The sequence below is a fragment of the Gracilinanus agilis genome, chromosome 2 (assembly GCF_016433145.1).
Source record: "Gracilinanus agilis isolate LMUSP501 chromosome 2, AgileGrace, whole genome shotgun sequence".
Classification (NCBI taxonomy): Eukaryota; Metazoa; Chordata; class Mammalia; order Didelphimorphia; family Didelphidae; genus Gracilinanus; species Gracilinanus agilis.
In genome coordinates, this window is record NC_058131.1 from 587,175,852 (window position 1) to 587,202,304 (window position 26,453).

At 35.4% G+C, this 26,453-nt stretch overlaps 1 protein-coding gene across 1 annotated transcript in view; it reads left to right on the forward strand.

The window, feature by feature from the left end:
* Nucleotides 1–26,453, forward strand: part of IGF1R (insulin like growth factor 1 receptor) — a 383,498-nt gene that overhangs the window by 315,921 nt on the left and 41,124 nt on the right. Inside the window, exons 5-11 of the mRNA XM_044665422.1 lie at nt 1,152–1,300; nt 3,714–3,858; nt 14,355–14,569; nt 18,029–18,155; nt 21,664–21,902; nt 25,212–25,379; nt 25,788–25,992. Coding sequence (XP_044521357.1) covers nt 1,152–1,300; nt 3,714–3,858; nt 14,355–14,569; nt 18,029–18,155; nt 21,664–21,902; nt 25,212–25,379; nt 25,788–25,992 — 1,248 coding nt within the window. The remainder of the gene's footprint in view (nt 1–1,151; nt 1,301–3,713; nt 3,859–14,354; nt 14,570–18,028; nt 18,156–21,663; nt 21,903–25,211; nt 25,380–25,787; nt 25,993–26,453) is intronic.

Here is a 26,453-nt window from a genome sequence, read left to right on the forward strand (position 1 = left end):
TCTCTCTCTCTCTCTCTCTCTCTCCCCCTCTCCGCCCCCACTCACTCTCCCTCCTTCTCTTGTCTCCCCCCAATATATATGTATGTGTCCTTACACATACATATACATTTGTATACCCCAATATGTATATATATATATATGCTGCCTCTCAGTTTAAATATATCCATACATCTGTATCTGAATTTTATTTATGAGGGTAGTAATCAAAGTCATGGTATGAATGATATGATCCAGAATGAGAGAAACCAGAAAAGAGTCAAAGGACAGAACCTTTATATTCTACAGTTAATAAAATGAGATAATAACAACCAAACACCCCCCCAAAAAAAAACCAGAAAAGAAATTGCCAGAGAAACAGGAGTGTCACAGAAGGCAAGAGATGTTATCATTCTTCACTTACTTTGAATGTATCTCCTGTAGTCCTAAATTCCTTGGTGGTTTTCAGTCTGTTTTTCTACTGCACTGAAAACAAGAGCCTGCTGCTGAGTAATGAAAACACCTCTCTTTTATTGTTAAAAAAAGATAAGACAACTGTTATGTCAATTTATAATTTTCTGCAAATTCTTCAAGATACAAAATAGTTTAGTTGTGCTTTAGGAAGGAAACCATAGACCTGTATTTGCTAACCTACCATCTTTATCTCCCTGAAAAATAAAAAAAGCAATGCCTCTTAGAAATTCTTTACTTGGTTTTATTAGAGCACTGGTGGTAGAAATATATTTTATTAATAACATCACAGTAATTGGGTTCATTCTGCCATCATCATCATTGTTCATTTGCTAGTTCTCACAGGTAGCACAGGCAGAGTAGCACCATTATTCAGAGAACAGATTCGTTTCTCAACTCTGAAAGTTTTTCCTTCTGAGACTGTTTCTTTTGTGTGGGTCCAGTTAGTGTCTATTACTACTGTCCATGGCATGTGCCTCAAAGATATACCACTTTGTTCAACTGGATTATAGTAACTTCTTTTGCTTATTTACTTAACCTCTATGTTTTACTTTTTAAATTTTGAATAAACACAAACCTAGGAGTAAGATTCACTTATTGTTATATATATATATCTATGTATAAAAACTGTATATTAATTTCTTTTGTAATTCAGGAGAATTGCAGAATTTTTCACATTTTGGTTAATTCTTTCCCTATACCAGTATGTTCTGCAGCCCCTGTGAAGGCCCTTGCCCCAAAGTCTGTGAGGGGGAAAAGAAGACAAAGACAATTGATTCTGTAACTTCAGCACAAATGCTGCAGGGATGCACTGTCTTCAAAGGCAATTTGCTCATTAATATCCGGCGAGGCAGTAAGTAACATTCCTAAAAAATTTCTTTGGAGGAACCATTTGTTTTGTTTAATTTTGTTTTATTACTTTTTCTATACATTTGAGTGAAAATATAGCCTCAAAAAACCAAATACAGTAAAGAATATTTGTCAGTTAAATCTTTCTCTTTTGCTTTTCCCTCCTCCGAGTGTTGAGAGATTGAGCAAAACTTCACAATCCCCCTAATTGAGGTGTTCTCAAGTACGTAAGTAGATCAGGTATTTAGCCTCTGGCACAGTTTTTCTTCCTACAAGGGAACACTGAAAATCTCACAGTGCTCATCATTATGGTTAGAGTCACGTCCTATGCAATGAGTGCATGTCCTAACATACAAAATAAACCTAAATGGGATGTGTCAGGACTGTGACTCATCAGATGGGAAAATTCCAGCCAATACTAAACTCCAAAAACTTTGTTTTGTTTTAAATGCAAAGGATTTCTTTTTTTAATGCCTGGTTATCTAGAAGGGTGGAGAGAGGGTTTGAACTATTACCTACCTCAAGGATTGAAGATCCCAAAATATGTTTGAGAATCAAAGAAGGTCTTTTTATATTTTAGAGATGGTTTCTTAGAAATCTAAAAACTTTAGAGCTGTAAAGAAACATTTGAGATTATTCAGAGTAGGCCCCTCATTTTTTTCTCTAGGGATGCTATAATTTGTTTAAGAGTGAACTCCCTGAAAAATTTCATCTAAGTTGAATTTTTTGGCAAATCTAATCATTTTCCCATTGACTTTTATAATTTAGAGATATTTTACTTTCATTTTTGATGGTCTCTGACAGAAGATCTAAACACATTAGATTTAAGTTCTTTGTCCCCAAGACACATGGCCAAATAATCAATATTCCAAAAATAAAGATAAACACACTGAGCTTGTTGTTTAAAGAAATTCTCTGATGAATCCTTTTGTAGGATGGAAATCCTTTATGTAGAATAAAAATCACTTACTAATATATCTCTTTTTGTGAAATTGTATTTTCCTTTTAAACATTATTTGTTAAAGATATACATTTGGCATTTGTGGATGATTATAGAATTTTTGTAAACTTCTTAGTATCTATTGACTTTCTCCCCCCCTACAGATATGGGGGAAATGACTATGACTGTTTTGCTTGTTTCCTCATACAGTCTTCATTTCCTTCTCTCAAGAAGATTTACTTTATCCCCTAGTCCTATTAATGTTTTTTGACTTTCTTCTAAACATCCCCATCACACATTCTCATCCTATGTATTTTGAACCACTATTTAAGAAACACTTAGTTCAAGCTTAGGATTTCACTGGGATATAAGAAGTCTACCAGTGCTGGAATATAAGAAGTCTACCAGTGCTGCAATTTGTAGTCAAAGTGTCCTGGAAACCCCAAAAAGACAAATAACCAACCCATTGTCATACAGTCAACACACTCAAAATAGGACCTGAACTCAGGTCTTCTTGGCACAGAGACAGGGCTCATTCTCCACTGAAGACGCCATGCTGCCTCTTACTTTAAATATAAGATATATAATTGTTTAAAACATCCATGATTTCAATGCTGTGGGTACTCTCTCCACAAAAGCAACTCACAACTCCTCCGCACCCCAGTAGACCATACTCATGAGGTGCTGTGGCTAAAAAAAAATCATTATTCTGGTGATGAGCCAAATAGAAGATACAAGAAATTAATTAGATCATTTTAAGAGGGTGTGAAAATTTCCCAAAAAGGAGTTTCCCAGACAGTTTCTGATGAAGTTAAAACTGGTGGTTCTCTCACATTTAAATTTCAGTCTTGGTTATTAACACAATGGCAGGTAACTTCTGACTTCATAACCAAATGGTTTTTCTGCTAGGCTTTTTTTTTTTAATCAGACTTTGGATAAATTAAAGTTTGAGCTATCATCACTCTTAGAAATGAGTAGTACTTTTTAAATTTTAGGATTTTCAAGTGAAATCAAAATCAGACTCTACACTCGTAGACTTTCTATGGTTTAGGACTCATGAGAAGAATCCAGATTCATCTGTTATTTGGTTATATTTTACTTATATGCCAACCTTAGACTTAGGGAAAGAATTCTGTATGAAGGCTTGGAAGGTTGCAATCCATTCTCCAGGTGTGTGGCTTTAGATAACTGATTAGTATATAGTGTTATCTATTTCAGCATTATCCAACTAAAAGCGTCAGCCCACTCAGAACAGGAAAGTTGTGCCTATTGATCCAGACACACATTGTGTCATCCTTGGACCTTGTCACAAAAGTGTTTATGGAAATAGAAGCCTATCAGTTATTCCTCAAAGTAACATACCCTTGAGCCCTCCCTAAGAATCCTTCTCTCACTCTGTTAAAAAAAAAATTAAGTGGAAAATCAGCCTTTTACCAAGTAATTTGGTAAATAAGATTGTCTTTCTCTCCCAATATAGATAACATAGCCTCTGAACTGGAGAATTTCATGGGCCTGATTGAGACTGTTACAGGATATGTGAAGATTCGCCATTCACATGCCTTAGTCTCTCTGTCTTTCTTGAAAAATCTACGGTATATTTTAGGAGAAGAACAGCTGGAAGGGTAAGTGGGCTAAGTTTCTTGGGTTGCTGTTCAGAACAAAATGATTTTTCCATCTTTTTTCTTTTTGTGTGGATATTTTGATAAACTTGTTTTGACATTAAGCTTAAGTGCTGCAACAAGGTACCTTTTGTTCCCTCCCTTTTCCTTTCATAAGGAAAAGACACTAAAACTATTTTGTGACCATGACACACATTTGATAATATTCCACAGTGACTGATTCAAGTGTGCTTGATGTTCTACCCTTATAATTGGATTCCACTCCTCTTAAAAAATGGGCATATTCTCATTCTTTTGACTTTATATATTTAAACCTTAATCTTTGGATTTTCCTTGACTTGATATTTTGCCTATATCAGTGATCTGTGAAATAACAATGGGCGGTAAATTTTAGTAGTATCTTTTGCAAGGAGAAAGTTGATTAGTAGTTGGGTAAAAGAAACATTAAATGAATATCATCATTTCCATTATCTTTGTGCTTTCCAGGACCTTTTTTTTCTATTATACTTAAAAAATGCTATCTTAAAAATAATCTGAACAAAACCCTGAAGTTTTTGTTGATCATTTATTTCATGTTGTTGAATAGAAATCCAAATTCACTGATTATGTCTGTTGATGAGTATAAAGAATTTGTTGTATTGCCAGAATATTGCTTTTTGAATAGTTGCATCACATAGTAAGTCTTGTATAAAATAGTTTATAAAGTAGAGTCTGGCTCTTCCTTTATTAGAAACAATATTGCTTTTCAGGAATGAGCCTATGCAGATGTACACTAGCATTCCTCCTTTTAAGTAGAGCACTTGCAAAAGTTAACACTTTGAAAGAAAAGGAGACTTATCTAGTAAATGAGAGAATTCTTTTAAATGAAAATTTGGGGAAATAATTTAGGAAAAAGAGGTGGGAAGGTCATGGGAAAGGTTGTCTCTCACTGTTTTAACTGCCCCAACTGGATAAAGTTACAGCATCAGGGTTTCTTCACAACCTCCCATTTTTTTCTCAGGCTAATCCTTGGTCAGTCTTAAATTCTTAAAATTCCATCATCTGACATAGCTGAAGTTAAAGGGCAGCTCTTCATTCTCCTTTTGAAAAGCACACTGTCTTCTTCACTGGGAACATTGATTCTTTGGAAAAGCTTGTTTCTAATTGCAAATTCAAGAAGGTTGTCACTTTGCCTTGCTCCAAGCTGCCTCCAGTAACTTGGGATGTGGCAACCTGGAAATTCACCAATTAGGATTTTTTTAAAATGACATGAAGGTCAGTTTTCTTTGCAAGTAGTAATTGTGCTTCTGGAATCCGATGTATCTATCAGTAAGCAGTTTTGGTTTAAAAGACCAGTAGTTGTGAAGATTTCCTTCTGGTTCTGAGTGGAAATTTTTGAGACTAGAAAATGGCAGAACAGGAGAAATGAAGCAGAGAGAAGAATTTACTCCATTTAATTGGGAAATTATAGCAGCTAGTTTACTTATTCTTCCTGACCACCTGGAATATATAGGGTTGAAGATGACTTTTAAAGTTCATAAAAATTTTAAAACTTAATTTTTTTTCTGAGAGAAATTTATATAAATATATTCCATTTTCTCCAGTGTATGGTGTAAACAGATGATAAACTGTGAAGTGGGAGAATTTTAGAATATAGATTATAGTGCCAGATATTATGGGAAGAATTCAGGCTCTTTGATTTACAGTGGAGTTTATTCATCTTTCTTCCATTTCATTTAAAAACCCATTGGATTTTTATACTCTGCTACAAAAATGGTAGCAGTAAGTGCTCTGGTTTGCTCTTTTCTGGGATTAACTATCAATTCTAACTCTTCTTCCTCTCCATTCCTCCCCCCTGATCAAGATCACTGATTAGCTACAGTTCATCTGAGTATCTTTGGGTATGCTTAACATATTTTCCTTTTCATTCTTCATTGAAGTGAAACAAAGTCTAATCATTCCTAAATTGTGACTCCAAATCTACAAATTTGCTTCAGGCACCTCTTTACAGCTGGTATTGCCTGTGTCTTCTTTCAACAAAGTGACTCAGCATTATACCAATTTGAACACATTGGAAATAACTAAAAATCATATTGCTTTAAAATGTATAGTCCCTTTACATATATTATTTTGTTGTTGTTGTTCAGTCATTTTTTTCAGTCATGTCTCTTTGTTAAACCCCATTGGAGTATTCTTGGCAAAAATACTGGAGTGGTTTGCCATTTCTTTCTCCAGCTCATTTTACAGATATACAATTGAAGCAAATAGGGTTAAGTGACGTTGCCTAGGGTCACATGGCTAGTAAATATCTGAGGCCAGATTTGAACTCAGGAATATAAGTCTTCCTGAGAAACTCCAGGCCAGGTACTCTATCCACTGTGCCACTCAGCTGTCCGTCCTCATTTTACAATTGAGGAAAATTAGACTGAGAGGTTAAATATTTGCCTAGGATAACACAGAAAGTAAGTGTCTGAGGCATGATTCAAACTCAAACTTTCCTGACACCCTAGGTCCAATATTCTCTCTAGTGTACCCTATTAATATCTCTACTTTGCACGCTTCGACCTGGGAAGCTAAAAAGTAAGATCCAAAGCAAAGAGAAGCTAAAAGTCTATTTTTCAATCTCATATTTAAGATGATTGTTCTTCAGGTAATTTAACAACACTTTTAGGTTTTAAAATATTTTCCTCACAAAAAACATGCGAAGTAGACACTCTAAGTATATTGTCCCCATTTTACAAATGAAGAACCTGAGTCTTAGGGAGGCTAAGTGACTTGTCCCTAGTCACATAACTAAGAAGTCTCAGAGCTCTTCTCTCCCCATAATCCTTTCCTTGGTGATGACATCAACTCTCATAGATTTAATTTTCATCTCAAATCAACCAACCTTTCAGCTAACTGCCAATCTCACATTTCTAGCTGCCATTCAAATATCTTGAACTGGATGTCTAGTGAATATCTTCAACTCAACAAATTCAAAATGGGACTCCTCATCTTTCCCCCTAAAATCTCCCACCTTTCAAACTTCTGTGTTACTGTTAAGGGCAGCATCCTTCTCCTAGTCCCTTAAGCTTACAACCTAGGAGGCACCCACAGTTCCTCACTATCTCTTACCTCCCATATCCAGTCCATTGCTATTTTGATTTCACCTTTGAAATAGCACTTTTGAATATGTGCCCTTCTTTCCTTATGTAAAGGCTAAAATTAATGGTTGGACAATGATTATGTGAAATTATGTAGTCCCAACGGAGTAATCCAAGAGTCAAAGTCCAAGTAGAAACCAATCCTGTCTTCAGTCTAGTGCCATACTAAGTAGGGGTACTTAAATTAGTGTTAATTCAGATTAGACAACAGAGTAATTCTCTTTCACAATCCCCCCTGTGATCCTTTGGGAGACTTATTTTAACATAATCAGAAACCACAATAGTTGGAGATAAGAGGTAAATAAAAGAGAGAAGGAGAGAGGGAGAGGGAGAGAGAAGGGGAGGGGGGGGGAGAGAGAGAGAGAGAGAGAGAGAGAGAGAGAGAGAGAAGAGGGAGAGAGGGAGAGAGAAGAGGGAGAGAAGGAGAGAAGGAGAAAGAGCACTCAAACCAATGTTTTTGACATGCTCCCACTCTGGTACAGGTCCTCATCACCCCATGCCTGGACCACTGCAATTGTATACTAATGGGTCTGATTGCCTCAGGTCTCTCCTTCGCTCTCATCTATCTTCCATTCAGCCACCAAAATGATTTTCTTAAAGCAAAGTTCAGATCGTATAATCTTCCCTCCCCCCACCTCCACACACAATAAATTCCAGTGACTATTTTCTTCAAGATAAAATTTAAAATTTTCTGTTTGGAATTTGTAGCCTTTCATAACCCATATCTTTCTAATATTCTCATACCTTTGATCTATTGGCATTGGCCTATTTGCTGTTCCATGTATAAGACCCTCTCTTCTCTTGACTCCAGGCATTTTTTCTGATTCTTCTACATGCCTAGACTTTTCTCCCTCATCTAACTTACTTTCTTCTCTGGCTTCCTTTAAATTCCAACTAAAATCTCATCTTCCATAGGAAGCCTTTTCCAACCAGTCTTAATTTTAGTGCCTTTCTTTTCTTATTTCCTACTTAATATTTGTATCTTGTTTGTACATATCTATTTGCTCATCTCCCCCATTATATTATGAATTCCTTGAGATCAAGACTGTATTTTGCTTCTTTTTGTATCCCCAGCACTTAGTACAGTGTCTGGCACATAATAGACCCTTAATATTTGCTTATTGACTATCTTCCAGTTTCTTAGTGGGATACAAGTTCTGAAGACTATTTTGATCAAGAGCATAAGGAATGAAATTATAATGCCATTTTGTTTATTTAGGTATCATACATAAGAAATGTAAATGAATAATTTTTTATAGAGAGGCAGTGAGTCTCTATCCACTATCAGTGGATAGTGGTCTTAGAGTCAAAAAGGGTTCACATCCAACTTTAGCTATGTGTTGCATGTGGGACCCTGGCAAAAACAATCACCTTTTCTGTACCCATAGGTTACAAGGAACTTATGGCTCTAGGTGGCTAGTGAATAGAAAGCCAGGTCTAGAGATGGAAGGTGCTGAGTTCAAATATTTCCTTATACACTTTCTAGCTGTGTGACCCTGGGCAAATCATTTAACCCCAATTGCCTAGTCCTTACCACTCTTCTGCCTTGGAACCTATATTTCATATCAATTCTAAGATGGAAGGTAAGTGTTTAAAAAAAAAGAAATTAAAAGAAAGAAACATATGGATCCCTATAAGTAGAATGACTTTTGAGAGTTCCCTGCAGTGATGAAATAGCAAGTTTGGTTTGAAAAATAATTTTGTAAAAGGACCCTTAGTAAGCCAAATAGATCACACAAAGCCTATGCACAAGAGAACACTACAGCCTCTTCCTTACAGTTGCATCACTTTTAGCTGAATAGAGGGTTAGGATTGGCAAGGTTACCTTGTTTCTTGGTCTCAGCCAATAAGAAGTAACAGATTCAAACAGAAGGGGTTAGAGCAATGCCAGTGAAAAACACATTGACAACAGTATGATGTGATATAGCCTTTCGTCAAGAGAGAAGACAACAACTATAAGATTTAATTAGCTATAGAAAGAGGAGCACAATTCTCATGTCCAAGTTACCCATAGCTCGTTGTGGCTATTTTTTTGGTACTCAGGTGAACAAGTGACCAATTTTACCTTTTCCCCAGTAAGGTGACCTGTTTTCTTGTATTCAAGTAAATTCTACCATGTAAAGTTTGAATAAAATCTACCAGGTTTAGATGACCCAGTCTTCTTTAGACGATTCAGGAAATATATAAAGTAGGTGAGGATTCAGAAAGTATAGTAGTCTAGGACTATTTAGTTTGGGGCAAATAATCTCATATTTATATGGTTGTAATAGACTTTAGCACAATTATTGATACTGAAAATCAGTAATCCATCATATTGTTTGATCAGCTATACCATAATCAAATGAAAAAATCATGCCAAGATTAAAAACAAAATATATGTATATGTTCTGTCTACTTTACAAAGGCAGGAAGATGTGTGACAACTTTTAGAATGATTTTCACGAAAACAACTCAAGAAAAGTTGTATCAGTTGGAAAAAATAAGCTTTAGTTTTCTGGCTATTTGCATAGAACAACAAAGTAAAAAAAATTACTAAATTTGGAGTCAGAGGACCTGAATTCACATTTATTTTGTTTATTACCTATGCAACTTTTCTGAGCTCTCAGTACCAGCATCTCCAGTCTTAAGGCAGTTGAAGAATAGAACTTAGATGACCTGAGGACCCTCCTTCCATCTCTCTCTCTATCTTGTTAAAGATTAACTCCTTTTTTTTCAAGATGCTGAATAAATGAGGCTTTATAGTAGCGAAATCTTAAATTATTTAGTGCCCTTGTTTTATATATCCAGGAGGTTATATAGAGGGCTATAAAGACAAGTTTACTTTGGATTGGTTTTAGAACTAGTTAGTATGCTTTGGTACCTACCCATTTGGAGTAATTAAGGATCTACCAATTGGCCCCAGGTTAGTACACCCAATACTGTAGCTTAGATCCTTAAACAATCCACCTTCTTACTCCCTTAGGAATGTTAATGGTATGCTGCAATACAGGTTTGTTTTTGTTTTTTAAATTGCTTCAAACTTCTACTGGTAGAAGACTTTTTTGAAAGGAACTATTCCAATCCTGCCAATTTTTGCTCTCTGCTTCTAATTTTCATCCCTCTGTGTAGTGGAGACAAGGCAGTAGCTAAGCTTTTGATCAGTATTTTAAGCAGATATAGAAAGTGACTTTCATTTGAAGCTTTATTCAAACTCATAAAAGTAGAGAGATACTTTTGCCTATGAATCATTTTCACTGTTTTTCCTAGGATATCCAGGACTTGCTCGGTGTAACTTTCAGCAGTGCCTTATTTGGACAATTGCCTTTTATGACATGGAAGGGTCAATAGAGAATATACTTAATGAATCACAGAATCAGAATATTAGAAAATCATTAAATCATAGATTTGGATAAGAAAGGGATCTCAGAGGTCATCTATTCCCACTACCTCATTTTACAGATGAGGAAGTAAAGGTTACAAGAGATTACTTGCCTTGCCCAACATCACGCAGGTAATAAATGATAAAAGCCTGAATTCTAGCTTTGGGGCTATGGTGCCAATTCAGAACATCCAACTACTTTGCTCTTCCTTATGTACCATATCACCTCTTTAATTCAGCCCTTATCCAAACAAGAATCTCCTTTACAACATTCCTAGGAAATGGTCATCTAGCCCTTATTTTGAATCCTAATTTCTACTTTCAAATTACTCTAATTATTATGAGTTTTGTTGTTATTGTTGCTGTTTTGCCTCAAATTTAAATGTGTCTTTTTGCAACTTGTACCCATTGTTCCTTAGTCTATGCTCTCTCAGTAATTTCTCCTCAGGATTTAGTAAACCTAGTTCCTTTATCAGGCATGATGTGATGGGAGCAACACCCTAACTTCTCCTCCAATAAAAATTAAGATTGTTTTTTATTAAAATATATTAAAATCATTAATGGGACTTTATTGGCTCAGGCTGTCAACATCACTTTCTGGTCATGAGTGCAAAACAGCTAGAATGAGTTCTAAGCACATGCTCTGTGTTTCATGAGCCACTTCATGACCTTTGTCCATTGGCTAATTAAATCTCCCTCTATTTATCAACTGAATAGCCCACTAACATCTTGTTTTGATCCATTATTGAATACAAACCATCCAAAGACTAACTTTAGTCAAATTAAGCTCAAAACATCTGATTTTGAACACAATGACTGCAAAACTCCCAAGTGCTGCCCAAACCAGATTCAAATGTCCTTGGGAAATGTTTAACAAAATTAACAATACAATATAACATAGATAATGTTAATTTGTGGTTTTTTTAAATCAGTATGGAGCTTGCAGGAATAATTTTTATTTGAATTCGATACTGGTAGTTTCTAGAACCCTTTTTCACCATCCTGCTTGCTCATCTCTAGCTATTAATGTCTTTCCTAAAATATGGTACCCAGAACTGAACACCAGATGTGTCTAATCAAGGCAGAATGCATGATCACTTGCTTAGTCCTAGATATTTTGTTTATCTTAATGCAGCCCAAGATTACATGTTTATTATTGGATTTTTTTATCACACAGTTGACTCATTGAACTTGCAATCCACTAAAAATCTTAGGTCTTCAAGAAAATGATGGCCTCACCATTCCTCTGTCCACCTCTCCCAGCTTATAATGAAGAGATTGATTTCTTAAATATCAAATATAAGTTTCTACATTGGGAGGGAGAGAGGAGAATAGGGAGGTATAGACCTGTGATTATATCAATATAGAAAACTCTTTCTACCAATGCAAATCTTTAGTGCAGATTCTTGGTTACATAAGAATACTGATAAAATTAAATAACTTTCCCAACATAGCAAATTCATGGGTATCTAAGTTAGGTTTTAAATGTAAGCCTTCTTGACTCTTGAGGTCTTATGTTTTACAATGCACCTTATAGCAGTTATTTCATTTAAGCCTCTCAGCGACTCCAAGAAGTAGTTAATGTAGGTAACATTATTCCCAATTTAGAGGTGAGTGAACAGAGATTCATATTGACTAGCAAAAATTCTACATATTAGGTTACAGAGTCCATCAATATATAAGTTCCTTGAGATTAAGGGTTGTTTCAAATTTTGTGCTCATATTCCCAGCATGTTGTCCAGTGCCAAGCACATGGAAGGTATTCAATAAATATTTCTTGATTGAATGATTGACTTAAAACCCAAGTCAACTCTAAATCCAGTGCACTTTCCACCATATATGCAAAATATTCTACAAACCTTAAAGAGATAAATGTTTCTCTTATGGATCCATAAAAGTAACATCATTATTATTATTATGCAAAAAGGAATTGATTTGCTAATAGTTGGATCATCACAATTTGGAAAATGGAAACCTACCTAAATTCCAAGTATCCAAGTATTCAATTTCCTTATTGGGCAAGGCTTTGACCATTGAAGAACTGAAGATTGAGCCCAGTTTCAGGTCACCTTTGGTATGCTGTGTTTTGATGCCCCCTAGGGCCAGTTTTGAAGAGGCAACTTAAATTTTGTTTTTTCTCCAGTAAGGGTGACCTGTTTTCTTGTACTTGGGTAGGTCCCATCAACCAAGCTTAGATCAGTCAGTGCTGTCCCAGGAATTCTTTAAGCAAGAGCTGTCATTGGTGCTACCCCTACCAAGGCTTCCTTGAACTGGAGATAGATTTATTCTCATTTTTGTGGGGGAATAATTTTCCTGTTCCCTTTTTTACCCTGTTAACTTTATGACTCTCACACTTATGCCTCTCCTTTCTTTCCTAAAACAGCAATCATACTTGTAATTGTCCCTTCCTCCTTCTCTAACCTTTTAGTGAATTATTAGTGTTGAGGGTATCAACTCAGAAATCACCTCTGAAGGCCAGCTATTTGCGGATGTCTGAAATAAAATTAAAAAGCTAAACCTGGATATAGAAACATGTTCATTTGGAAGTAACTAGACAGCTTGGGTTCCTGGAACCTTAGTTTAAAGTTTGCAAACAAAGAAAATATATATTTTAAAAGTACTTGACTGCTCAATTTAAAAAAAGTAGTTAGGAAAAAGTCAATCAGAAGGAAAGCAAACTTCTTATTAGGTTAAACAATGAAAGCAGAAATTGATCTCAGACTACATACTTTTATTAAATTAATTGAACACTAACTTTTTAAAATTCAACATAAATTAATCAGGAGAATGGTTTGGAAAGCAGTCTGGTTTTGTATGTGTTATACCTTAATTCTAAGTTAATAATATAAGACTTTTTAAAAGAGATGTCCCCAAAACTTGTATTTTAAATATTATAGCAATATGGCCAGATAGATTTGGGGAGGTGGGGAGGCTATTTCATGTTTGTAGTTGATTTGATCCCTTTCAGGGGACATAAAAATTTTAGATAGTATCCGAAATGCCTGTGCTTTTCTAATATTGGCTTTTTTTCTGACTCCTCTTCCAAAAATTGTAAAAGTTGCTTTCATTTATTTCAGAAACATAATCATGTTTTAAAGTGATTAATTAGATACAAATTTCAGTGTGTCTAACGCTCATTTGTCAAAATCATGAATCACAATTCACGTTTTCCCATTTGGGAAAAAAATGTGTTGTTCATTAAGGTATTTTAGTGCAGTTCTTTCTTGCTAGTGAAATGGGTATAAGGGAAGCCATATTAAGTATTAAGATGAAAGTTAACACTGATTTACTGATTCTTTCTTCTGACTTTGAACCATTGTCATTGACATGACACTTTCCCCCCAAATCTAATCATCGACAGGGATTTTTTCTACTATAAATCTTTTTCACCTAGTCATAGGAACAATTATTTCCAAGTTGATTCATATTGACAGTAGAGAGTCATTTTGGATTCATCTAAAAGTCTGTTAGCTATTGCAATTACTAGCCCATGATCTGTCTCCATCACATTGTCTTATCCAATATTCCATTCTCTTCTAATGGGAAACTTGTATTAAATCCCAAGGATAATGGCAACTTTTTTTTACAGCAAATATATAAGTTGTTCTGCTTGGTTAACAAGAGTATTGCTCTCATGTTTTATACTTATTTCATGCATGTGTATGTTTCGTGTGTATACATATATATGTAGTACTGTACTAAGAAAAATGACGGAGGCATTTGCTGTGGAATGATACTGGCAACATTGTCTTATATAAGAAACATTATTTGTTCGTAATAGAGGTCATAAAAATTAATTAGTGTCTTATCGATTTCAATATGTTGTCCTTGAATCATTTTGTTACCATTGTTAATAGTAACTATCTATTCTTACATGCTTTTAATAACCAAATCCATTATTGTCAAGGGAAATACATTATAAAGCATGATGCTAAAAAAGAAATATGTTCAACAGCTACACTCCAAAGTGTAGCAACAGAAAACTATATGTACATTAATATTCATTTATCATTTCACAGGAATTACTCTTTCTACGTCCTTGATAACCAGAATTTACAGCAGTTATGGGACTGGAACCTCCATAATCTGACAATCAAAGAAGGGAAAATGTATTTTGCTTTTAATCCCAAATTGTGTGTTTCTGAAATTTATCGAATGGAAGAAGTGTCAGGAACTAAAGGTCGCCAGAGCAAAGGAGACATAAACACTAGGAACAATGGAGAAAGAGCCTCTTGTAAGTTATTGGTCAAAAGTATTATTAAAAAAGTATAATAATCATCTTTTCTTTCTAGTTAATTTATCCATTTTGCTGTACCTCACCCCTGCTTATTAACTTATTGTAGAACTAGACCATAGGCTGTATAAAAATGGATTTTAGAAAAATTCATGAAATCCTTCAAATTTAGTATGATGGCAAATTATCCTATTTTTGAGTTTGTATATTTCCTCTAGTAAGCATGTGTATTAGCAAGATAAATAAGAGTGTGTGTCTGTGCTCAGATTGCAATATGGTATTTCTGGAACACACACAGTAGACTGTCTCTTTAGACATGGATATATAAACAGAATCCAGCACAGATTCCTGTTTAAAGAAGGGACAATGGCTCACCAGGGCCACTGCATTTAGCTAACTGAGCCCTTACTATGTTAAAGGAATTACAGATGTGGAGTTAGCCAGCAACACAACCACAGCCAGTGTCAGCCACCAACAGTTCCTTGAAACTGTTATAGTAAGGTTTCATCACCCTTCCTCCTCCCAACCTCTCAACAGAGGCAGGAGGGGGAATGAAAGGATGGAGAGAGCCAGAAAAATCAGAGTCTAAATTGATTTTGAAATTGAAAATGCATATTATTAGACTGGTACTTATTGTGGTAAGACATTTACTTTCAGGCCATTGTAACTAATTTGTAAAAAGGTACTCAAAACTTATACAAACCTGCCTTCCAGATTTTTTTTGTTTTTTTTAGGGAGATTTTCCAGAGGGGATGGAGAAGGAGAAAATAATGGAAGTGAACCTGAAGCCAAATTGAATTGGGAAGCTTACTCCCCCCCCCATTATTAAAAGTTGATGTGCAGTTAGTAAAAACTTTTATCCCCTCTTTTAATGAGGAAAATGATAGGAAAGGATTTGGGGGAAAGATATTTTTTAAAAACCAAGATAGTTTGCTAAAGAACTTCAAAAGTAGTTTTTCAGCTTTAGTTTGCTTGGTTGGCAGCTGGATTAACATGATAGACTCTTATATCATTGGATCAGAAGAACTTGTGTCAAGAGATTTACCTGGAAAGCTGCAAAGCATCTTCATAAACTAAAAGCCCAGTCCCCTTTGCTTCTTTCTCTCACTCCTGGCTTTTTGCTCTCTTCATCTATACTATTTTCATAAGAAAACAAACAACCTATACACCACAAAATGCCAAAAAACAATGTTTTAAAAGCATATTTTTCTTAACGTTTTAACTAGTTTGATCTAGCAAATCATAAATATTGAAGACATTCTCCACCTTGGGAAACTATTCCCACACTTTTGACCATCAAATAGGTTTCTATGGCATCTTCCTGAGCTCGAATTAATGTATTTTATCTTCAAGTTCAGTTTATCTGTGCATGGTAAGAGGACCCAGTGTGTCAATGGTTTCATTCTGTTAACTTTACTCTATCTTGTTGTCACAAACTCTGCTTCTCATTTCAGCCTTCCGTCTTCTAAATACATGCTACTAGTTACCCAAGTGACCAGGCAGGAGAGCATGGATGGGTTATTCAGGATAATTCCATTGTTTTTACTAGAAAAACAATTCCAAATGCATGCCTTACTCTGGGTCAGTCAGTACAATTCCACTGCGATTGCTAGAAAAACAACTCAACATGTTCTGCTGATGACAGGTCAGCAACATCATCACTGTGAACAAAGGCATAGTATGTTAGTAGTATTTGAGTTATTTTTTCAACTATCATTCTTTTAGCCCGGGGTTTTTTCAGCTTCCAAGATTACATAACTAGCTCTTGTAAACAGGGCAAGAGTGAGTTGGAGAGAATTTGTCTTTACCTGTCCCCTTTCAAAGGAACAGATTGGCTTCAGGAGGAGCTACCATATTTCTTTTCATTTGGTCCTTTTCTTATCTACCATGTAGATATATATAAGTGGGAGGCCATGATGTAGGCATTCAGTTCTCAGATTGGAAATTCTTTTCTGATTATTAATATACATTTGACTGTGAAATAGAAAATCATAGGGGCCTGGCAAAATATCTTTTCTCTTCCGTGTACATGCAGTATTTGTTTCCTATTGTTCTGGGAAGGAACTGGCAAAAAGGAACCAGTTTTTCTCAATGTTGTTACTCCCTAGCAATTTATATTCCCTATTTCAGACTAAATTGGAACAAAACGTGTGTGTGCTCATGAGACAGTATCCATACTAAGAAGTGTTCTGGGCTTAGAGGCAAGAGAGATTTGGATTTGAAGTCTGCCCCTAATTCTTATTAGCCCTGTGATGGTGAGCACAGTAGATAGTGTCAGGATTAGAATCAGGAAGACTCATCTTCCCGAGTTCAAATCCAGCCTCAGACACTTAACTAGCTGCTTAACCCTGGGCAAAACACTTAACCTTGTGCGCTTCAGTTTACTCTAGTATAAAATGAGCTGGAGAAGGAAATGACAAACCACTCCAGTATCTTTGCCAAGAAAATCCTAAATTAGGTCATGAAGAGTTGGACACCTCTGAAAAATCACTGAACAACAAATGACAAATTGGGATTATCTTGTAATAGCTACCTCGTAAGAGTTTTTTTTTTTTAAGAGATAATACAAGTCAATGTTTGTAAAGTACTTTGTAAACTTTAAAGTACTTCCTTTAAATATTAGCTGTTTTTTTTACATCATCAATCTTAATCATTAGAGTTTAGATAATTGTCATCCTTGAATGTTACTGTCTTCAATTTCATACCACAAAATATCTTTATGTTCCAAGAGTGCATATTTTTAGTGCAAATCAGCCTAGAGCCTTAAACTTAAGGTATTTTCCCAATCTGTTCATGAATAATTGCTGAATTAGAGTAGATTATTTCTTGTGGTTTTGTCAAGACGAGGTTTTATAATTATTATAATTTGTCATTTTCATTTGGGAAGAAAAAACAATCTCAAGCCAAAATAAATAAAGACTTGGTCTTGTACAGACATACATATATGTGTGTGTATATATATTTGTATATATAGATATAGATAGAGTTTGTATATATAGATATAGATAGATAATACAAGTGTATTACTATATATATTTTATATATTTTTAACCATAATTGAGCCGCATTAATAAAACTTGAGTCTTAGGGGGGATAGATTAGAAAGATCAGATCATCTTCTCATACATTAAAGTGGGTCCCACTATTTCAAGTTAAGATAAACTCCCCAGTTTCATCACTAACGACACCAGATTTTATGACAAATGGCAGCCCTTCCATTTCCTAAGATATGTGTCCAGGTCATTTGGTCAGCATGCAAAACATTTTTAAAAGACCATAGAAGTTTCTCAAACTCTTAAAAATTAAGAGTTGTTAGTAACAATAAAGCCATCTAGAAACTTCAGTAAAAAAATTAATGATATGGCTAATTTCAGTGGATCCTGTGGAGAAATTAGCCATCCTGTGACTTTGGAAAACAAAACACATTTTGTCACTAATTGACATTTCTTTGTGCTTCAGGTGAAAGTGACGTTTTGCATTTCATTTCCAACACTACAATGAAGAACCGGATTAAGCTAACATGGCAACGGTATCGTCCTCCTGATTACAGGGATCTTATTAGCTTTACTGTTTACTTCAAAGAGGCGTGAGTATCCATGGTCAGAGCCTAATGATGTCATTCTGTAGATAGTGTGAAGAGTGGATAAGGTTACTCTTTTGACAGTTGTGTTTATTAGCTGAATAAAAAAACCAGTGAGTCAGCGAGGGCCCTAGGGAGATCACGACTATTTGTAGTGCCCTCTTTTCATCCTCAAGTGCCCTTCCGTTCAAGCTTTCTTTGGCTATCATGTGGCACTCGATCTAGTGAGAAACAGAAATAGGAAAATGTTGGTTTGATGTCTTGCATTATTTGGTGGGTATTCAGAGATATTTAATTGAAATAACTCAAAAATAAAGAACTTTTCAGAGGCTTTTATGCCACAAATGACGTCTACCATGCTACCACACTTCTATAAACTCTTCTTACTCCTATGATATACCATTTTTTCAACCTTCAGGACCATTGATAAGATTACTCTCAAGCTTGAGAATAGACCTCTAAGGAATATAATTCTTCCTTTACATCAGTCTCTTTCATTAATTTCACCACTAATGTGGTCTTCCTCTAAGACTTGATCCTCTCCTCTTCTAAATCTCTACCTCCTCTGCTCAAGGACCTTATCTTTTCCTGTATTATGGACTACCATCTTTATGCAGTTGGCTCCCAAGCCTACATTTTAAACTTTTAATTTCTCGCCTTAAGCTCCTCACTCATATTTCAAAATCTCAAAAACTCCACTTGGATGTCTCCATTCTTCTAAACTTAATAAATTTAAAACTAAATTCATCACTTGGACTCCAAAATTGGCTTTTCTTTCTAGCTTCCCCATTCTTGTGAATGGCACTCTCCATCTTCTGGTCCTCCAGCTTTGCAACTACAGAATCACTTTGATTCCTCCCTTTTCTTTGTTTCTAATCAATCACTGTATCTACTTAGTCTTACACCACCACCACCACCACCCCACCACCCCCCGTCTTACCCCCAATCAGCTAGCTCATTTCTCTGAAGCTCCTGGTCTCTAGTCATTGAAAAGGAATGAAGGGAGCTCTTCATGCTCCCTTTCTCTCATTTCTTCCTTGTTGGCTTACTGAAGAACAGTGGCTGTTCCATAATTTGCCACTAGGAAAGGAGGCAGCCAATTGGAAGAGATCAATCAGTCTCTAATTCTTAGAGAGAAAACTTCCACCTCTCAGAGAGAGATGGTGGATTCCAGGCCTGTAATGAGGTTTACATACATTTCAGAAATGGTCAGAATATAAGGATTTGCTTGATTATTCTTGTTACAAGAGGATTGGAGAAGAATTGGAAAGTGATAGTGATACTAAAAAAATTTTTTAAAATAAATATTAGGGTAATAGCTATAATTCACCATTATATCAAGTTCTCTTTCACCTGCTACAAAGCAAATATAGCAAAATGCTTACCTGTTTTTGTGGTTTATTTCAATGGGTAGCAATAAAGAACCACAATAGAGTTACTCAACTCATTAATTTAAGGGACAAGGGGCAGCTGGGTAGCTCAATGGATTGAGAGCCAGGCCTAGAGACAGAAGGTCCTAGATTCAAATCTGCCCTCAGATACTTCCCAGCTGTGTGACCCTGGACAAGTCACTTGACCCCAATTGCCTACCCTTACCAGTCTTCTGCCTTGGAGCCAATACACACTATTGGCCCCAAGACAGAAGGTAATGGTTTAAAAAAAAAATTTAAGGGATGGCTTCTTTTTTTCCTTCCCCTTTGGGAAGCCTCAATCAGTCAGTTCTCAGATTTATTAAGTGCACATTATGTGCTAGGCAGTGTGCTGAGAAGTAGGGCATCATAGGGAATAAAAGATAGTCTTGTATCTAAGGAGATCTGGGGTTAAGTCTTCCTCTGAAACATTTGGAAGAATTTATGGGTGAGCCTTAAGGCAACTCTCTTAAGACTGTATGTTAAGGATAACTTTCTGGTCTGCATCTGGGGAAATAGTTTCCACACTGATGAAATTACAATTCTAGACCAAATTGTTGCATACATAAATGTATGTTTACACACACATGCATGCATATATTGCATTTGTGTATATATGCATGCATATGCCAAGTATGGAACTAGGCACAAGAATTAAAAAAAATTTTAATGATACCATGTCAGTGGCCTCAGACACTAGGAAACTATGTGACCCTGGGCAAATCACTTAACTCCAGTTGCCTGGCTCTCACGGTTCTTTTGGCTTGGAGCCAGTACTTAGTATTGATTCTAAGACCGAAGGTAAAGGTTTTTTAAAAAAATGATAACATCCCTGACCTCAATGAAAATATATCCTAATTAGAACTGGAGGTAGAATACACAGAGAAATATAACTTCAAAAAGCCCTAAGGTATAAATGAGTCTGCAGTGGTCAAGCAGGAAGAATGCTTAAATTAGTCAGAACATCTGAATTCAAATCATAGATATATTATTACCAACTCTGTCAACTTGAGCAAATCATCTCCCTTGGGATTTAGCCCAATTATACAATGAGGGGATTGTCCTAGGTGATCCCTTTGTTCCCTCCAGGCTCTTAATCTGTGATCCAGAGTGCTCTGGAAAAATTCAAGACAACTTCTAGTGGAGGGAAAATCAGAATTTTATTGAAGAGATGACATTTGAGCTGAGCCTTGAAGGAAGAGGATGAAACAAGGTGGAGAGGAGAGAAACTATTCCAGTATTCCAGCTAGACTATAGCTTTGTGGGGGAAAGGATAAGATAGAGAGTTCAATTAAGAAGCTATTAATAGGTGAAAGATAATGAGAGCCAATATTAGAGTAGTGGTTTTAGAAGGCAGGGGGACAAATGCATGGAAAGAGTTAAAAACAAAATGTGGTAGGTAATCAAAGGTAGAGGGTAAAGGCAAGAGAATAGTAGTGATGACTGAGCTTTTTAGCCTGGAGGTACATGAAAAGCAATATTAAGGACAGGTAGGTTCTCTTATACCCCTTGACCTGAGAAGGGCAGCATAATGAATTTAGAAATTCTATTTGTTTTTGCCATAACCTGTTACTTAATTCATGAGTCTTATAAATCTGTAACCTCATAATTGTGAGGAGATGCTAAACATCGAATGCTGCTTTGTAGCAATTTATTTTTTTTCTTGAAGGAGAAAAATAATTTTACATTTAATGTTGCCCTTTGTCCTTAGTAATAGCTGATGTTTTCCTCTAGTAATTAATGTGTTAGTGCCTTTTAAAAGACAAAAAAAAATATCTTAAAATACTAGAGATTGCTATAATGGGGTAAGGAAATAAAGAACATTACCATATGCTTAAAGGATACTTAAAGGATACTTCTACTACTTCAGTGGTTATGAAAACTAAATCTTCTACCTGACTCAGAATAATCAGTTCTCTATTAAGTGGGAAAATAAGGTGAAACCAAGAGATATTGGTTTATATTATTCTTCTACAAGACCCAAACTCCTTATTTTGTTAGCAGCCCTCTGGTAGAAAGTCTGATGTGATATTCTCCTAGGAAAGTGTTGGGTTTTTTTTTAAGAGCTCCAAAATAGCCTTTGTATCTTAATTATTGTTTTTCAGACCATTCAAGAATGTCACTGAGTATGACGGGCAAGATGCGTGTGGCTCTAATAGCTGGAATATGGTTGATGTGGATCTCCCTCCGAATAAAGATGTCAAACCTGGAATTTTACTGCAGGGATTGAAACCTTGGACTCAGTATGCTATCTACGTCAAAGCAGTTACTCTCACAATGGTGGAGAATGACCACATCCGGGGAGCAAAAAGTGAAATTGTGTATATTCGTACCAAAGCTGCAGGTATCTACCATGCTGTAGTAGAAAATAGAACTTTCCAGCTAGACCTTCAATGTTAAACAATTTTTCTCCTTTTAGCTCAATAAAGGGACACACAGACATTATAGAAATGGATTTAGAAATAGAATAGGTCCTTCTGGTCTTTTTGTACTCATAATCATCTTCCTCTCACTCCTTTGCTCGTGCATGATGCCCTCCCATGCTTAGAAGTTCCCACTTCATACCTAACTAGCCTCTTCTTTCCCAACATGATCCAGTCTTTACAGAGATTTTTGCTAATTTAGTTAGTTATATCCTAATTCAGGAAAAGAGGGAAGGAAGGACTCAAAATATTTAATAATCTATAATATAATAATTTATCTATCTTGCTTTTCTCAAATGTAAACTTGAAGTTGACCAAGCCCCACCTTTTGTTATATCCATTACATAATTTGGCATTAAAATTCTATATCATCATAATTTCAGCAGATCATAGATTTAGAGCTGGCCTGAATGGCTTATTGACAATAGCAATCACATTCTTACTGGCTTTTGGCATATTTTTTCCCAAACCAGCCTTTTACTGCTAATTCCTAACATTGGAAAGTACTTAATAGAGTAAGAAATTTTTATCTCCAGATATCTAGAAGCCAGCTTAGCAAATGAGAAATAGAAAAACACAATTTTTTTTATTTTAAAGAACTGTAATATCACATTCATATGGTCATTTTTGATTACATGGGGATTGCTGTAAAAAGAATGTTAAATAGCAATGAAGGTCAGATGGAGGAGAACTTAAAGGGGTAGACTTTTTATAAATCTATTTTATTTTACAAATAATTTTAACAAATATTTTATAAATAATTTAATAAATTTGTTTTGAGCTTACAAATGTAAAGCCTTCTCCCTTTCTTCCTCCATCTGCCTGTAAGCTGCCTCATTTAGGTCAATTGGCAGACGAAATGATACTATGAAAGTTTTATATCCAATTTCCAAAAATTAATGAAATATCTATAAATGTAAAAGAGCACTTTTACACCTAAAGTGAAGGATGCTTTCCTTCCTCCCTAAAAAAATGGAAAACTGGCACTTGACGATACTGAGATGATCATTGCTATACTTTGTTTTCCCATCTTTCAGAAATGGAATAGATAATTATTGACAGGGATAATGAGAATGCCTGGCTCTTTGCCTCAGGTATCTACTCTTTTGCATCATCTATCATATGAAATATGTGTGGATAAGTTGTTTGTTTTTGAAATATTTATTTTTAGAAACCCTCATGTGGCTGAGTATCAAGTGGTCTTATTTATTTTGAAGAAAAAAAAAAGCTGGTTAGTCATATCCTTTCCCAAAAGGATCATGCCTTGAAGGTGTACAGAACCTTGTGTGTGCATGATAATATTTTTAAAGTACCCTGGAGCTGGCCATCCCCTTCTAATTTTAAAAATGTGCTGGATAAAAATGTTGCTAAAGTGTCTTAGAGTGAGAAAGACTTGCATTCTGGAAGAAACTTCAAATTAAATTTTTTTCTTTTTAAAAACAAACTCAAATTAGAACAAATTTTCAAAAGAAGAGCCTCACAGGAGCCTCATGTAGCCTTCCTGTTCTTTTTTTTTTTAGCCTTCCTGTTCTGCACAAGTTAGTTTTAGGTTTGGGTTGTGAAGAAAATGGGGGGAGTAGGAATAAGAAAGTTAAACTAGTTGCTATGATTTGCCTGGAATTGAGTATTTTCTTGATTAGTATTATTGCTTTCTCAAAATCAGTAGTTAAGATATTTTAAATTTTTGCACCTAGTCAGGATTGATTCTCCATTTGATTGATTTTTTCCCCTCTGATTTTTACATCTTCTTTTCTTCATCCCATTCTACTTTCCCCTATTTTTTCATCTTTACTTATTGATACCACTCTATGAAAAGGTAAATTTAAAACAAACCAGTATCAAACCAATTCGTTATCTGTACTGCTAGCTGCTATAATTAAAGATTTTTAAGGGGAAAAGGAAGTTTGTGATTGTTGACTAAATGAGTTTTGGGATTAGCTTTGTATTTTATACATCCATTTAAATGTTATGCCCTTATTTCCCTGGATAAACACAAGGTACTATATTCTTTTCCCGTAAAATACCTGAAAGTAAATACAAAAGATATATTCATATTGTCCACATTAACTTCAAATTAGGCAGCATGGAGTAGTGGATGGACAGCCAACCTTAAAGCCAGAAAGATCTCTGCTCAAGTTTTGAATCTGATGTACTGATCCCATGATTCTTAGCAAGAAACTTTATATCTCCATGATCTAGGCATCTCTCTAAGAAAAATGAAATTGAAGAGAAAGTGACAGATACTCTATATTAGAAGTGAAAGCTTCATTATCTTGGAGTTCCTTGTTGCAGCGAAATCACAGATCTAGTCCCTATCCCTAAAAATTCATAAGTTGTTTTTTAATGTTTATAAATATCCTTCCTTATGGCTTAAATCTGCACTAATATTTAATTCTAATTAATTTGCATTATGCATCTCTGAAACCCTGGTAGGAATGCTTTTATTAGATTCTCATCCCCAACCCCCACGTCCCCATAAAATCTTGGAATTAAATAGCATAAACTTCCTAGTAATTTCTCCCTTACTCACAAGATAACACCTCACATGGTCTTGTTACATATAACTTCCAAATATTTACATTGCATACATTTTGCTTAAACAAACCAGATTTATTCTAACTGTAGTCAAACTTAGAATGCTCATAAGGATTTTGATTTTATAGTCATTAATTCAAATGTTGGGCTTCTTATTCCTTTTGCCATTAATCACGAGACTCACAGTATTTTTATTTATAAAAATTAAATATGTAGATATATTTCTTTTGAATATTGTTTAATACTTCAAGAATCTAATTTTGATAATATGAGTTTAAAATAATGTTTACAACCCCTTAATATGTTCATATAGCAGTCTAAAGTTTCTAAAGTTCTAGACATATATTATCTCCTTTGATCCTCACAGCAACCTCATGAAAATAGGTGTTATGATTGTCCCCACTTTTTAAATGAGTAAACTGATGCTTTTAGAGGTCAGATAACTTGCCCAGAGTTTCACAGCTAAGGCTTGGACTTCAGATCCAGCAACTGCATCCCTTAGAGATCTAATATAAGGTGGTTTTTATAATGGATTCTAGCTGAAAAATAAAATGCTATCACCTGGTGGCTAACCAACTTTCGGTTAATTTTTCTATCTGCCTCACCTAAGATAGTATTTGTGTTCATTTGTGCTGCTTGAGCTGCTTGTCTGAGAGACATCCTGAGCTATAACTCTCGCCTACTTTTTTCCCTAGTTCCTTCTATTCCCTTGGATGTTATTTCAGCATCTAATTCATCCTCCCAGCTCATTGTGAAGTGGAATCCTCCTTCCCTCCCAAACGGTAACTTGTCTTACTACATAGTAAGATGGCAGCGACAGCCTCAAGATAGTTACCTCTACCGACACAATTACTGCTCCAAAGGTAAGGATGCGGGATGCATTGCTTGTAGAAGACACTGAGACCTATAAACGTCAGTTCTTATTGTTTGAAAATGTCGAGGCCTTCATAGTATACATATCGGTAACTTGTTAAGCCTCTCGTTGGAAGATAAAAGCAAACTCCTTTAGTGAAGTCGTCAATAGTCATTTTTTTTTCTTACAGTTATTTCTGCATGATGAAAACATATGATTTATCACTTGTTAATTTGGGTATATGATTTGAGGTTTTGGTTTTATAAGATTATTCACTTACAAAAATAAATAATATGGAAATATAGTTTGCATTGATAATAGAAGAAAAAATTAAAAATAAAAATAAAATATATTTTTTAAAAAACAATTATTTCTTCAAGTTTTTAAGTAGTCTCTCTCTCTTTTTTTTTCCTTCAAGACAAAGTCCCTATTAGAAAATATGCTGATGGGACCATTGATGTTGAAGAGGTTACTGAAAATCCTAAAACCGAAGTCTGCGGTGGGGAGAAAGGACCTTGCTGCGCTTGTCCCAAGACCGAGGCCGAGAAGCAGGCAGAAAAAGAGGAGGCCGAGTACAGAAAAGTCTTTGAGAATTTTCTGCACAATTCTATCTTTGTACCCAGGTCTGATTCTACTTTCAGTATCTCTCTAAAGCAGGGACTCACAGAGGCAGTCAAGTGGTCCAGAGGATTTAGAGCTAGTCCCAGAGACAAGAGAGGTCCTGGGTTCAAGTATGCCCTCAGACACTTCCTAGCTATGTGTGACCCTGGGCAAGTCACTTAACCCCCATTAGTCTAGCCCTTACTGCTCTTCTCCCTTGGAACCAATAGACAGTGTTGATTGTAAAACAGAAGCTAAGGGTTAAATGAATAAAGTAAGAACTCACAGAATGACTCTCACATCTCCTGATATCCACAGTGATGCATATTGGTTCTTGAGTTAATTGGGAGCTGAAGGAATTGGTCATGGAACACCCTTCCATCAGTATTTGGGAGCCAGTCCCAAAGACCAGCCATACAGATTAAAGCATTAAAACAAAAGCCAATTCCTGATGGCATCCCACTGTTCTGCTTCTGGCTGCTGG